This window comes from Mesocricetus auratus, unplaced genomic scaffold (assembly GCF_017639785.1).
Source record: "Mesocricetus auratus isolate SY011 unplaced genomic scaffold, BCM_Maur_2.0 Super-Scaffold_100007, whole genome shotgun sequence".
Taxonomy (NCBI): domain Eukaryota; kingdom Metazoa; phylum Chordata; class Mammalia; order Rodentia; family Cricetidae; genus Mesocricetus; species Mesocricetus auratus.
The window spans coordinates 52,318,810-52,332,909 of NW_024429191.1; the positions used below are offsets into that span (position 1 = coordinate 52,318,810).

General features: G+C 37.3%; 1 protein-coding gene across 1 annotated transcript; it reads right to left on the bottom strand.

The window, feature by feature from the left end:
* Window positions 1-3,433: 3,433 nt before the first annotated feature.
* Window positions 3,434-5,636, bottom strand: LOC101832090 (olfactory receptor-like protein I9). Its single transcript, XM_005067807.2, has 2 exons — window positions 5,621-5,636; window positions 3,434-4,380 (listed from the first exon to the last, which is right to left on the bottom strand). The coding sequence occupies exons 1-2, from the start codon at window positions 5,634-5,636 to the stop codon at window positions 3,434-3,436; spliced, it is 963 nt and encodes a 320-aa protein (XP_005067864.2).
* Between the last annotated feature and the right edge of the window lie 8,464 nt (window positions 5,637-14,100).

Here is a 14,100-nt window from a genome sequence, read left to right on the forward strand (position 1 = left end):
ATCAATATATGAGAGCGTCACAAAATATTTTAAAGTAATAAAAATAAATATTTTAAAAAGTAAAGTTAAAAAGTGAAGTAAGCAAGACTCACTAAGATAAAAATTGCATGTTTTCTCTCATTTGTGGATATTATTTTTTTCCCTTTTAAAATTTAAATTAGAAACAAACTTGTTTTACTTGTCAATCCCAGTTCCCTTTCCCTCTCCTCCTCCCTTGACCCCCACCAACCTGCTATCCCACCCCCTTTCTGCTCACCAGGGAGGGTGAGGCCTTTCATGGGAAATCTTCAAAGCCTGTCATATCATTTGGAGCTGGGCCTAGGATGTCCCCCATGTGTCTAAGCTGAGAGAGTACCCCTCTATGTGGAATGGACTCCCAAAGTCCATTCATGTACTAGGGATAAATACTGATACACTACCAGAGGTTCCATAGATTGCTCAGGCCTAACTGACATCCATCTGTATGTCTGTTCATCTGTATGTGTGTCTGCCTATCTAAAATCTATCTATCTATCTATCTATCTATCTATCTATCTATCTATCTGACTCTTAACTTGGAAACTGCAATAGGAAAGTAAGTAAAACACTTTAAGGCATAAATAAGAGAGGGTAAGACTTTCTGAAGAGGACTCACATAACACAGGAAATAATCCCTAGAATAGAGAAATGGGACATAAGAAATTTAAAAGCTTCTTACCAACCTTCATGGTCAAGAGATAGTCTACAGAACGGCGAAATCTTTTTTCAACTACATATCAAGATACGATGATTATCTAGGATATATAAATAACTGAAAGTAACTGAACAATACAAGCACCAAATAGTCTAGTCAATAACTGGTCAGTGAATTAATAGGCAATTCTGAGCAGAAGAAACACAAAATTGAGAACAAACACCTGAAAAAGATGTTTTTCTAAGTCACTTCACTCAGAATGGCTGTTTCAAACTCTGTGTATTTATCTGCAAGTTACATGATTTTATTATTATTAAAAGCTGAAAAATATTACATTATGTAAATATGCACATTTTCAGTATTCACTCACTAGTTGATGGACATCTAGCAAAGTGGTTCTCAACCTGTGAGTCATGTCTCCTTTCACTGGGTTCGCATATCAGTTATCCCGAATATCAGATATTTAAAATATGATTCATAATTTTATGGTTTGGATCACAACAGCATAAAGAACTGTATTGAAGTATTGCAGCATGAGGATGGTTGAAAAGCACTGATCTTGGATGTTTCCATTTCCTGGCTATTTTGAATAGAGCAACAATGAACATGGATGAGCAGGTATTTTGTGGTAAGATATTGAGCCCTTTAGGAATACACCCTGGAAATATAAAAATGGTTAATTCTATTATTTTTATTGTTACTGAGTAATTTATTTTTATATTTGTAATTAAATTATAATCCTTTCCTTCCTCTAATGTATTCCATATCCCCCCTTCAAAGTGATAGCCTTTTTCATTTATTATTGCTGCATATTTATCTATCTGTTTGTCTGTCTAAAACTATATAAATACAATTTGCTGATCCAGTATTTGTTGTTTGTGTGAATATAGTTTCAGGACTTGCCACTTTGTATTAGAAAACCTATCATGGCTCATCCCTTGAGAACCTAATTTTCTCTCAGCAGTAAATAGCTTCTTGTAGCTCTTAGCTTAGGGATGAGATACTGTGAGATTCTTCCCCTCTTTCCCATAATAGCATGTCTACTAATATTATAATTGTTCAGGCATTGGTCAAGCAGACATTCTAAGAAAGGCAGTCACATAGCAGGCTTCCTGGTATTCTGAGTCTTACAATCTTCCTACTCCTTTTTCTGTGATGTGCCCCAAGCATAGGATGCAGTACCTATGTTGCCAATGTATCCATTGAAGTGGGCTCCCATAATACATTGATATTTGCATTGTGTATATTTGTGGTCCCCATAAATTATTTGTAGATAATTTCACATGTACACAAATCTCATCCCTACTTCCCTAACCCCCGACATATCCTTCCTCCTCACAAATCTCTTTACATTTATGACTATTCATTTTGTTTTGCCACCAATTGAGATTAATGACGACAGTCCATGTAACCATGGGGTTGGAACTATCCGTTGCAGCCTGGTTGGCTCAGCTTTGAATATGCTACTAAAGATTGTGACTACTGACTCACAGAGTCTGTTAGCAGTTAACAGTTATGAAAAACTTGATGGGGCCTCATGTGCTCCTCTATCTTCTCTAACTTATTTCTTTTTGTCTTTCTTTTAAAAAATTATTTTATTTTTGATAATTTCATAACTTCTAGAAATAACTGGGAAAAGGTAAACTTTAGAATTTGAGGAAATATAATATGGTAAGATTAACTATACATACTATACAAGGAACACTTAGAACTCAATGAAATTCACTAACTGTCCAGAAGCATTTTAGTTTGATATAATCACATTTACCTTTCTTTGGAATTTTTTGTGCTTTTTTTGTTTGTTATTCTGTCTGTCACCCCCAAATCCTGAAGTTTTTCTCTGGTGTTTCCTTTTAATAATGGTCTCCTACTTCTATATCTTATGTGTAAGACATCAATTTCTTGGGATTCAGGGTTTTAATTAAATTTTATTATTATGTTTTATTTTTTATTATTTAAAACAATTTTAAAAGTTATATGTATTTTGATCACATTCTTCTCCTTCAGATCTTCTCCTCCCTACTCACTCAATTTCAAGTTTTTTCTCAAAAAACAATCAAATGTTATAGCAACCCCCCAAAACTAAGGAAACAAAAGAAAAACATGCACAGAAAGTTAAAATAAAACACCAAATTGTAACCAAATATTTTTACATGACTTAGAGAAACTACAACAAGATATCTCTGGTTACTTATTAATACCAAGTATAGTAAAAGGTACAATAATGACAACAATATACCAAAGTCTTCAAAACACCTGTGAAGAGTCAAGACAGGCTATAAAACAGCATAGACAATGAAATAACGGAAGAATCTAGGTAACTAAGTGATGCAATTATCATATGGCCGACTGTAGAAAGAACATATGAAAGACTGGTAAAGGGCTTGTGAGTTGAGATACTTGGATCATTAAGTACTGCTTCGAGATTATGGAGTACACATTTATAAGTACACAGTCACAGCAGACATTTGGACAAAGTGAGAAAATCTTGGAAAAACCATGGAGATCAGAAATGATTTTAAATCTACACTACAATTTCCAGGACCACCTGGACAAGACAACAAGTGTATATTTGGGTACCCAAAATTTATTGCCCAAATTAAAATACTTATGTAAACTCTCTCTAATTTGTGTAGTAAAAGTTATGTTGCAGGATCTTTAAACAGAAGCATCCACAGTGAGGAAAACTTCTGTAGCAACATCCAATGTCAATAGTAATAATTTTTAGAAGAAATTATATAAAAGTCTGAAGTGTTGCCATCATTGGAAGGAGGAAATTTGCTTTTTACAAACTATTCTCTCTAATGCTTCCTTCATGTCTCTGTTCCTGAGGCTATAGATGAATGGGTTCAGCATGGGAGTTACCATTGTGTACATCAAAGACATGACAGTCTCCTTCACAGGAGAGTTATTAGAAGAAGGACATAAATAGAGACCAATGACTGTCCCATAAAATAGTGACACTACAGACAGGTGGGAGCCACAGGTAGAGAAGGCTTTACTGATACCATGAGAAGAAGGGACCTTGAAGATGGAGAAAACAATTCTTGCATAGGAAACAATGATGATAAGGAAAGGGAGTACAACTATAGGGCCTCCTACAATAAATATCACCAATTCATTATCATAAGTGTCAGAACAAGCCAGTTTCAGCAGAGTAGACATATCACAGAAATAGTGGGGGATCACATTGTCCTCACAGAATGATAATCTGGCTGTGAGTAGAGTGTGCAGCATGGCGTGTGATGTGGTCAGCAACCAGGACAGCACCACCAGACTCACACAGAGCTTAGGACTCATGATGCTGGTGTAATGGAGGGGAAAGCAGATGGCCACATAGCGGTCATAGGCCATGGCCACAAGGAGGAAGTTCCCAAGGTCTCCAAAAAACAGAAAGAAGTATATCTGTGTCAGACAGCCTGTATAGGAGATGGATGGGTCTTGGCTTTGCATATTCTGTAGCAACTTGGGCATTGTGACAGAGGAAAAGCAGAAATCGGCAAAGGACAAGTTGCTGAGAAAGAAGTACATGGGTGTGTGTAGATGGGAGTCCAATTGGATGAGTATGGTGATGAGGAGGTTCCCCAGGATGGTGGTAAGGTACATGGCCAGGAACAGGGCATAGAACACATGCTGGTCCTCTGGGGAGATGGGCAGTCCAAGGAGGAGGAATTGGGAGATGATAGTTTCGTTTCTTCTGGTCATTCGTTTACTCCAGTACCTTTTCAGAAAAAGTAGTAGTTCCACTTAACTTAATTGCAAATGAAGATGAAAATATTTCAAAATCATTGGATTATGAGCAGAAGATGTAACAAATTTGCATGCTCTACAAAATATCATCATGATAAGTATGCTGTGCAGATCAACATATCCATATCAAAATTTATTAAGGACTTATTAAACTTTGTCTAAAATATTTCACTAGCCAGCCATTTCCTAAATAGTTTTTTTTCTACTTAATTCTAGCTTGAAATAGATTTTTTTCTTATACTTACCTGGTTAGTCATCCTAGACAAATTTGATTGTGACATATTTTATCATTCTGTCACAATAGATGAATCTAACGAGGTTTTCTATTATCTGTCTGTCTGTCTGTCTATCTATCTATCTGTCTATCTGCAATAAAAAGTTGTGTATATTAAAGTTTTAGATTGACACTTAAAACTCATCTTTAGGTTTCTTTCCAAACTACAGAATATGTATTACAACATTAATTAATTATCTTACATTGGGTGTATCAAGGATGTCAGTGTTACAACAGATTCCCAAAGAAACTGATGATCCTACTCCCATGGTGACTTCCTTTTCTGTCTCTCTTATATTAATAAAAGTAATTCAGAATATAAGGAAATATTTTATTTTATTTATTCACGTCTTTCACTTTAATCTTGGGAATTCTAATTCTCTTCTTCATTGTCTTGCAAACCTTTGCATTCCTCACCACAAGACCATATTCCTAGAACAAGGCGGCATCCTGTGTCTTCAGCAATATCGTAGTAGATTCTTAATTCACACCCCATTTCTCTGTCTCAGTGCCCTCTTTCAGCATTCTTCATTTATACTAGCAATCTAAGATGGAAATCTTATTCTCTCTTTTATAATAAATGTTTCAAGAAGTTACCATTGCTTTTAAGACCAAGGTACATTCTTTTCTTTTTGAGTACACAAATGATACTTTATTGCTGGCCCTGTGGCCACCTTTCAGGCCACATATGGGCTCACAGTGACTATTGATCCTACTTGCTCTGTTAATAATGACTGAAGCCATGACTTCCAGTCTCCATTCTTCAACACTTGTTCCTTGTGACTGTTAACGTCTTCCTGTTGCTCATGCTTTATCTGGCTTATTACTACTTATCCTTCATTTATAGTAGATACTGCTTGCTTGGAAAACCTTTGCCTACCTGCCAAGACCTGATAAGACTAACTGCAATGTCCCCAAAGCATCCTGTACTTGTCCCATAGTCCTTGGTTCTCCTAATCACTGGTTTACAGTTGACTTCCCACTGGAATTCAAATTCCATGCAAGAAAAGCCATGTCTGCTTTTGTCTTATAACAGGACAACACTTGGCGTGGTGCATGGATGTGACTAATGTTTTTTTTTTAACTGTTTCTCATCTGTAACGCCGGTTGAGGTATAGATTCTTCACCTTTACAGACAGAAAATTCCCATCAAAGTTAGAATACACACACTTGTTTAAACTTGACTTCACCACTCAAAAACTTGACATTATGTGATCAAGTTCAGAGAGGTAAGTTTGTATTTACTAAACACTGAGGATATAAGGGTATGGCTGTTTTCAGCAATTCTGTTGAATAAACCTGCTACAGAGGATACCACTAATATTGATGTAGAAAAATCAATATGATGATCATTTTATAAATTATTGAAAACACAAAAAGAAGCACATGGAATGTGCATACTTGCAAAAGTTATTTTGAGTTCTTCCTCCTATGTACATAGCATCAATTGATGGATACTCTCTTAGTCCCTGATAGAAAGTTTTTATAAGTGCCAATTCTTAGTGCTATTAGGAATATGTTCTCAATATTATTAATGTTTAAGTAAGTAGACCTATCAAATCACTCTTCATAATATGACAAGCCTCATGAAGCCAGTTGAAGGATACACAACGAAATGTGCAGGTTTCTGAAGAACAAGTCTGTCTCTGGACTGTTCTGCACTCAAAACTGCAGTCTCTACTCCTTTTAAGACTCTGGATCCTAGCTCTGTAGGTATTAGACCCTCAGTTACTAAAAATGTCTAAGCTGCATCCTTAAAATAAATTGCCCTTTCTGTTTTGTTTTCCTCTAGATAGTTTTGACTAATGAACACCCCAGCATGCTTTAAGCTGGCGAAGAAGGCAAGGGAGGAGTATTAAAACACATGTGAGGCTATATATGTAGCTCAAGTGTATAATACTTAGCTAGCATGTCCACCATTCAACAAAATCACACAGAAGAGATCTTCATGCTGTTGATTTGTATTTAATGCAGGTGCATTCATATATGTATACTTTTGAAACATGTTTCAGTATTTTGGAGGATGACATATGTAGGGAAAATCATAACCCAGTTTCTCAAATTCTGCTTCCCTTGTGAATTATAGGTCAGGTGTAGTAGCATATGTCTGTAACCCCAGTGCTGTTATGGAATATGAGAGGTGGAGATAAGAGAGTCCCTGAAAGATTGCAGGCCAGGTAGCCTGGCACATGCCATGGGAAAGTATAAGATATTTTGTATTGTGAAGTGTGAGCCCACAGATAACTGATGTCCTCTGACCTCTACATAGACAGAGACACACAGAGAAAAATACAGAGAGACAGAGTGAGACAAAGACATACAGAGAGAGAGAGAGAGAGAGAGAGAGAGAGAGAGAGAGAGATTTAAAAACAGAAGTACAAAACTGTGTAGTAGTGCAGACCCATGTCCCAGAACTTGGGAGGCTGAGGCTAGAAATCACCATGAGTTCGAGGTCTACATAGGACACAGTGAGTCTCTCCCCACAAAATTCAAAGTCAACTACAGAATGGAAATCAGTTTCTCATACCTGTTACTAGCTGAAATGATATCATTTGGGAAAAAATTAAAGAATTAGTAATTGTAAAGAACCTCATAGATACTAAGATGTGTATCAATGTTGATCACAAAACAAATACTTCCACTATATGACAACCATGTGAGCAGAGAGATGGCAAAGATGAATACTATCATCTGAAAAACTAACCTGAGAATATATGATTGGGAAGAAAGAGACACCCTCAAGTTGGAAGGACAGCAAGAGAATAGCTCATTCTCCTGATAACTACCTGGATGGCCAAGGGTGACTCGTAAATCCTGATAAAAGATCCTGCTCTTCTTACTCACTATGAGCACAGGAAGTCACCAGGTCTGCAGTCCTCTCCAGTGTCTACACCACACTTCAAACACCTCTCCTGCTATGTATCCTTAAATAAGACTCTCTCTGTCCCAGAGGAGTCCAGGTCTGCAGTAACTTATTAAAAGCAGTAATCATCAGGACCTCTAAAAGACCAGTTCCCTCAGGGTCCTACTGTGGTGACTTATAATAGCCATTGACCACATGTGACTACTCTTTAGTAGGAGACAAACTCATGATTGGACATTAACTTGTTTGTTTGGTGTTGTCTGTTCTTTGTGGGGAGAAGAGGAGAGTTTGAACAGTTGCTAAAAGTAACCAGAAAGTATATGTTTAAATGACATAACATAACATTTCCTAGAACATAAATTTTCTTGTAAGTGGCTGTTAAAGACACACCATCTTTTTTTTTTTAAATTAATTTATTTTGCATCCTGGCCACAGTTTCCCCTCCCTCTTCTCCTCCACTCCCTGCCCCTCCCCTTTTTACTTCCATCCACTTCTTCTCTATTTCTATTCAGAAAAGGGAGGATCCCATGAATATCAACAAAATATGGCATATCAATTTGCAGTAAGACTTAAGTCTTCCCTTGTATGAAGGTTGGGCAACACAACCCAATATGAGGAGTAGGGCTCCGAAAGCCAGTAAAAACTCAGGCAGTCCCTGCTTCCAACTTTGGGATTCTTCTTGTGAGATTCACAAGAAGAATCCCAAAGTTACACAACTGCCACATAGATGCGGAGACGACCCCCTTTTCTTTTTTTAATGTCTTTTTTATTTTTAAATATAAATTAGAAACAAGGTTGCTTCACATGTCAATCCCAGCTCCCTCTCCCCCTCCCTCCCCTCCTCCCACACCTTCCCACCACCCCAACCCCCAACCCCATCCCCCAATCCCCTCTCCTTTCCCCAGGGAGGGTGAGGCCCTCCATGGGGGGTATCCATAGTCTGTCCTTTCATCCAGGGCAGGGCCTAGGACTTCCCCCAAGAGTACAGGCTGAGAGATCATCTCTCATTGTCTGATGGGCACCCAAAGTCCATTTGTATGCCAGGGATAAATACTGATCTACTACCCCATAGATTTCTTAAGCCTCCTCACTGACACCCACATTCAGGGAGTCTGGATCAGTCCCATGCTGGATTCCCACCTATCAGTTTGGGGTTCAAGAGCTCCCCCTTGTTTGGGTCAGCTGTTTCTGTGGGTTAAACAAGCCCAGGAAGACCCCATTTTCAAAGTTGCCACTTGGCACTCTGTGGGTACCTTGTAACTCCCTGTAAACAAGCCCTTTGAGGAATGGGTATGTTACTGGATAAATAGCATAGATCAGATCTATGGCCCCACTTTCTATACCTGCTAATAGGAATGTGTGAAAATTACCTTCCTCACATCATGTTTGTTTTTAGGAAAAAACTGAAGCACACATTCCCATGGTTTAGATGAATTTTGACTCCTTAGCTTTAAGAAAAATTTTAATGTTGCTCATCACTATCTTCTTGCAAACTACTATCTAGTTGTTGTGTTGTAGCCTACTGCCAAAGTCTATGTTGCTGTCAATTTGAAGCAATAGCTGACATCCACAATTCTGTTTTCACTAATCCTTTATGTACATGGCAATCATCAGTTGGATGAAAATTGTGATGTTATGTTATAATCAAGTTCTCCTTTTGAGGGAATCTGCATCTCCATCATTCTCATGTTAATTGGGTCAATATAGGTCATGTTAACATTTACTTATGTGTGTACAATATACTATTTCTTGGAGAATGCCCCAGAAAAAGACACAGTATTACTTGTTTTACTTTTGTATAGCAACTATAATTTCCATTGATCATAAGCATCAACAACCCCAGGCACAATGATATCTTTATTTCAGTGGTCTAGACCCTTTGGGGTATTGAATGACTCACAGCGGTAGCCTAAGACAACTGGAAAACACAGATACTTATATCAGGATTCATAATAGTAGCAATATTACAGCTATAAAATAGTGTTAACAATAATTTTGTGGTTGGGGTCACCACAACATGAGGAATTGTATTAAAAGGTGGTAGCATTAAGAAGGTTGAGAACTTCTGGCTTATTCTCTGTATACTGGTTTAGGTAAGAACCCAAAGTCACTGGAAGTTGTTTTACCCTCCAATTTAGTAAAACTTTGTAATATGTCTCATGATGGAGCTATAGAATTATAAGAACTGAGACTATACTATTATTTATAATAATAATTATAGTAACAGAATATATAGCTGAGAATTCTAGTATTTACTACCATGAAATCTCTAGTTACACATTTTGTGCATTCATGTGTGTAATTATCACACAATTATTTTTCTCAAACAAACTTTTGATCATTTATTGCTATTGTCTGTATCCCCTAGCCTAACCTCATGCAGCTATGTTTTTATGTCATTAACATTTTATATGAATGGAATCATATCACATATAATCTCCACCAACCTTCATTACTATGATGTTTTCCAAGGTATATGTATATAGGTATAAATAAATATCAATATTTCAGCTATTTTTGTCACTGATTACTATTTTCTTTTATTGTGTGAAACATTTTACCAAGTCATATGTTAATGACTCTTTCCACTTTGTAAAAGTTATAAATAGTATTGCTATAGATCTTCATTCTCAACTGCTTGTTTGAATATCACAGTAATTGTAGATAGACAACCAGGAGTAGACTTTCTGTTTCTGGTAGTAGCAATTATATGATGAACTTTCTAAACATTGTTTTCATTTATTCTTTGAGAATTTCATACAATGTATTTTTATTACATTTCCCCTTTCCTCAATTCCTTAAAGACCATTTCTTACCTCTGTACTCAGCAAAGTTCATGTTCTTTCTCTCTCTTAAAACAAACAAAAAAAGAATGAACTAACTACCAAAGAAAATTAACTATCAAAGAAAACCCCACAAAAACTTTCACCTTTACCAAACTTCTGAGCTCCCTCAGGGACTAGATAACTTCAGTAGCTTTGGCTTGAACCATACAGAACACGTGTCCTGGGTGCAGTGAATTCAAGGAATTAATCTGCATTCTACAGTTTCCCTCCATTAATCTCCCTCCAGCAACCCAATGGCCATTTTATACATTCCTGGCTTCTATAGTTACTTCAAGTTAAACACACAAATCTAAAGATTTGGAATTAGGCTCTCTATATATGTGAGTGCATGCACGGTTTGTTTTCTGATTCTGGTTTATGTTATTGTAGCTTTCCAATCCCATGCATTTTCCTGCAAATTTCATTTTTCTTTATGTAACAACATGTAAGCATGGATAAAGATTTTCTGAATAGTACTGTGTTTTTTCAGGAATTAATGCTGACAGCTGACCCTGGGCCTCATGAAACTAAATAGCTTCTTACAGCAAAGGAAACCATCAATTTAGTGAAGGGGAAGAAAAATTTTATCTAAAATACTCAAATAATCTAGAAAGCAAAGCACCAAGGAAAAAAACAATCTGCAAAATTGGACTTTAGATCTGAACAGAGAATTCTTTTTTACAAAATCATTTTTACTTACACTTTTCTCATATAATTTATCCCAACTGCCTTCTCCCCTCCCTCTGCTCCTTCCACTTGCCCCACATCCCAGATCCACTGCTCCTTCATTTCTCTTAAAAAAAAAAGAGCAATCCTCCCAGGGATATCAACTGAATATAGCAAAACAAATTACAACGAGACTAGGAATAAACCCTCAAATTGAGGTTGGACAAGGTACTCAGTAGGACATGGGTACCAAGAGCTGGCAAAAGAATCAGACATTCCACTCCCACTGTTAGGAGTTCCACAAAAAATCTAAGTAAACAACCACAACATATGTGCAGAGGACTTAGTGCAGACCCATGCAGGCTCCATGATTGCTTTTTAAGTCTTTGTGAGCCCTGCTTAGTTGGTTATGTGGGCTGTATTCTCCTGGTGTCCTGGGAACCTGTTGCTCCTACAATTCTCCCTCCCTGTCATCTGCAGGATTCCTCAAGCTCACCTTGAGGAATGGGAGTGGGTGGGTGTCTGCATCTGCTCCCATCACCTGCAGAGAGTTGTTTTTTTTTTCATTGCTTCTTTCTATTTTTTTATTTTAATAATTATTTTTATTTAAAAATTTACACATGTTACTCTCAGTTCACTCTCTCCCCTCCTCCCCAGGACTTCCATTCCTCCCAATCCCCCATTTCACTCTATGCGTCTAGGCTGAGAGAGTATCCCTCTGCTGGGCTCTCAAAATCAATTCGTGTACTAAGGATAAGTATTGATCCACTACCAGAGGTCCCACATATTAACCCGGCCTCCAAATTGACATCTATGTTCAGTCCCACGCTGGTTTCCCAGCTATCAGTCTGGGGTCCATGAGTAACCCCTTGTTCAGGTCATCTGTTTCTATGGGTTTCTCCATCCTGGTCTTGACCCCTTTGTGCATCACTCTTCCCTCTCTGTAAGTGGATTCCAGAGTTCAGCTCAGTATTTAGCCATGGGTGTTTGCTTCTGCTTCCATCAGCTACTGGATGAAGGTTCTAGGATGACATATAAGGTAGTTGTCAATCTAATTACTGGGTAAAGGCATTTAAGGTAGCCTCTTGACTATTGCTGAGGCCATCTGGACCTGGGTTTTTTTTTTTTTTTGGTTGTGAGACTTTTGATGACTGCTTCTATTTCCATAGGGGTTATAGGTCTATTTAAATTGCTTATCTGTTCTTGATTTAATTTTGGCAAGTAATAGCTATCCAGGAAGTCGTCTATTTACTTTAAATTTTCGATTTTGTGGAGTACAGGTTTTCAAAGTATGACCTGATGATTCTCTGAATTTCCTCAGAGTACGTTGTTATGTCCCCCTTTTCATTTCTGATTTTGTTAATTTGCATGTTCATGCTCTGCTGTTTGGTAAGTTTGGACAAAGGTTTGTCTATCTTGTTGATTTTCTCAAAGAACCAACTCTTCATTGAATTGATTCTTTGTATTGTTTTCCTACTTTCTACTTTATTGATTTCAGCCCTCAATTTGATTATTTCCTGGCATCTACTCCTCCTGAGGAAGTTTGCTTCTTTGTGTTCTAGAGCTTTCAGCTGTGCTGTTAATTCTCTAGTATAACTATTCTCCAGTTTCTTCATGTGGGCACTTAGTTCTATGAACTTCCCCCATAGCACTGCTTTCAAAGTATCCCATAGGTTTGGGTATGTTGTGTCTTCATTCTCATTGAATTCTAGGAAGTCTTTAATTTCTTTTTTTTCTTCTTTGACCAAGGAATGGTGCAGTTGTGCATTATTCAATTTCCATGAGTTTGTAGGGTTTCTGCAATTTGTGTTGTTGAATTCAAATTTTAGCGCATGGTGGTCTGATAAGATGCATGTTATTCCCATTTTTTGTAGCTTCTGAGGTTTGATATGTTGCCAAGTAGGTGGTTGATTTTTGAGAAGGTTCCATGTGGTGGTGAGAAGAAGGTATATACTTTTTTATGTGGATGAAATGTTCTATAGATGTCTGTTAATCCCAGTTGGATCATTATTTCTATTAGACCCTTTGCTTCTTTGTTGAGTTTCTGTCTGGTATTCCTGTCTAGTGGTGAGAGTGGTGTGTGTTGAAATCTCCCACTATAAGTGTGTGGGGCCTTATATGTGATTTAAGTTTTAGTAATGTTTCTTTTACGAATGTGTACGCCTTTGTATTTGGGGCACAGATGCTCAGAATGGAAACTTCATCTTGGTGGCTTTCACCTGTGATGAGTATGTAATGACCTCCTTCATCTTTTTTTATTGATTTTATTTTAAAGTGTAATTTGTTAGATATTAGGATTGCTACCCCCGCTTGTTTCTTGGATCGATTTGATTGGAAAATCTTTCCCAACCTTTAACTCTAAGGCAATGTCTGTTTTTGAGGGTGAGGTGTGTTTCTTGTATGCAGCAGAAGGATGGGTTCTGTCTTCGAATCCATTCTGTTAGCCTGTGTCTTTTTATGGGTGAGTTAAGGCCATTAATATTGAGGGATATTAATGACCATTGATTGCTCATTCTTCTTTGATTTGGAATGGTTGTTGTTGTTGGAATTATGTGTGGAATTCCACCCCTTTGTTCTTTTGGCTGTTGGTAAAGTGGGATTCTCTAATGCCTATGTTTTTCTGGTTGTAGTTAACTTCCTAGGGTTGGAGTTTTCCTTCCAGAACTTTCTGTAGGGCTGAATTAGTGGATATGTATTGCTTGAATCTAGTTTTGTCATGGAATATCTTGTTTTTCCATCTATAGTGATTGAGAGTTTTCCCAGGTATAGTAGTCTGGGCTGGCATCAATGGTCTCTTAGTGTTGTTAAAATATCTATCCAGGACCTTCTGCCTTTCAGAGTTTCCATGGAGAAGACAGGTGTAATTCTGATAGGTTTGCCTTTATATGTTACTTGGCCTTTTTCCTTAGCTGCTCTTAATATTCTTTCTTTATTCTGTATATTTGGCATCTTGATTATTATGTGGCGAGGGAATTTTTTTTGTGATCCACTCTATTTGGTGTTCTGTAAGTTTCTTGTACCTTCATTGGCATGTCTTTCTTAAGGTTGG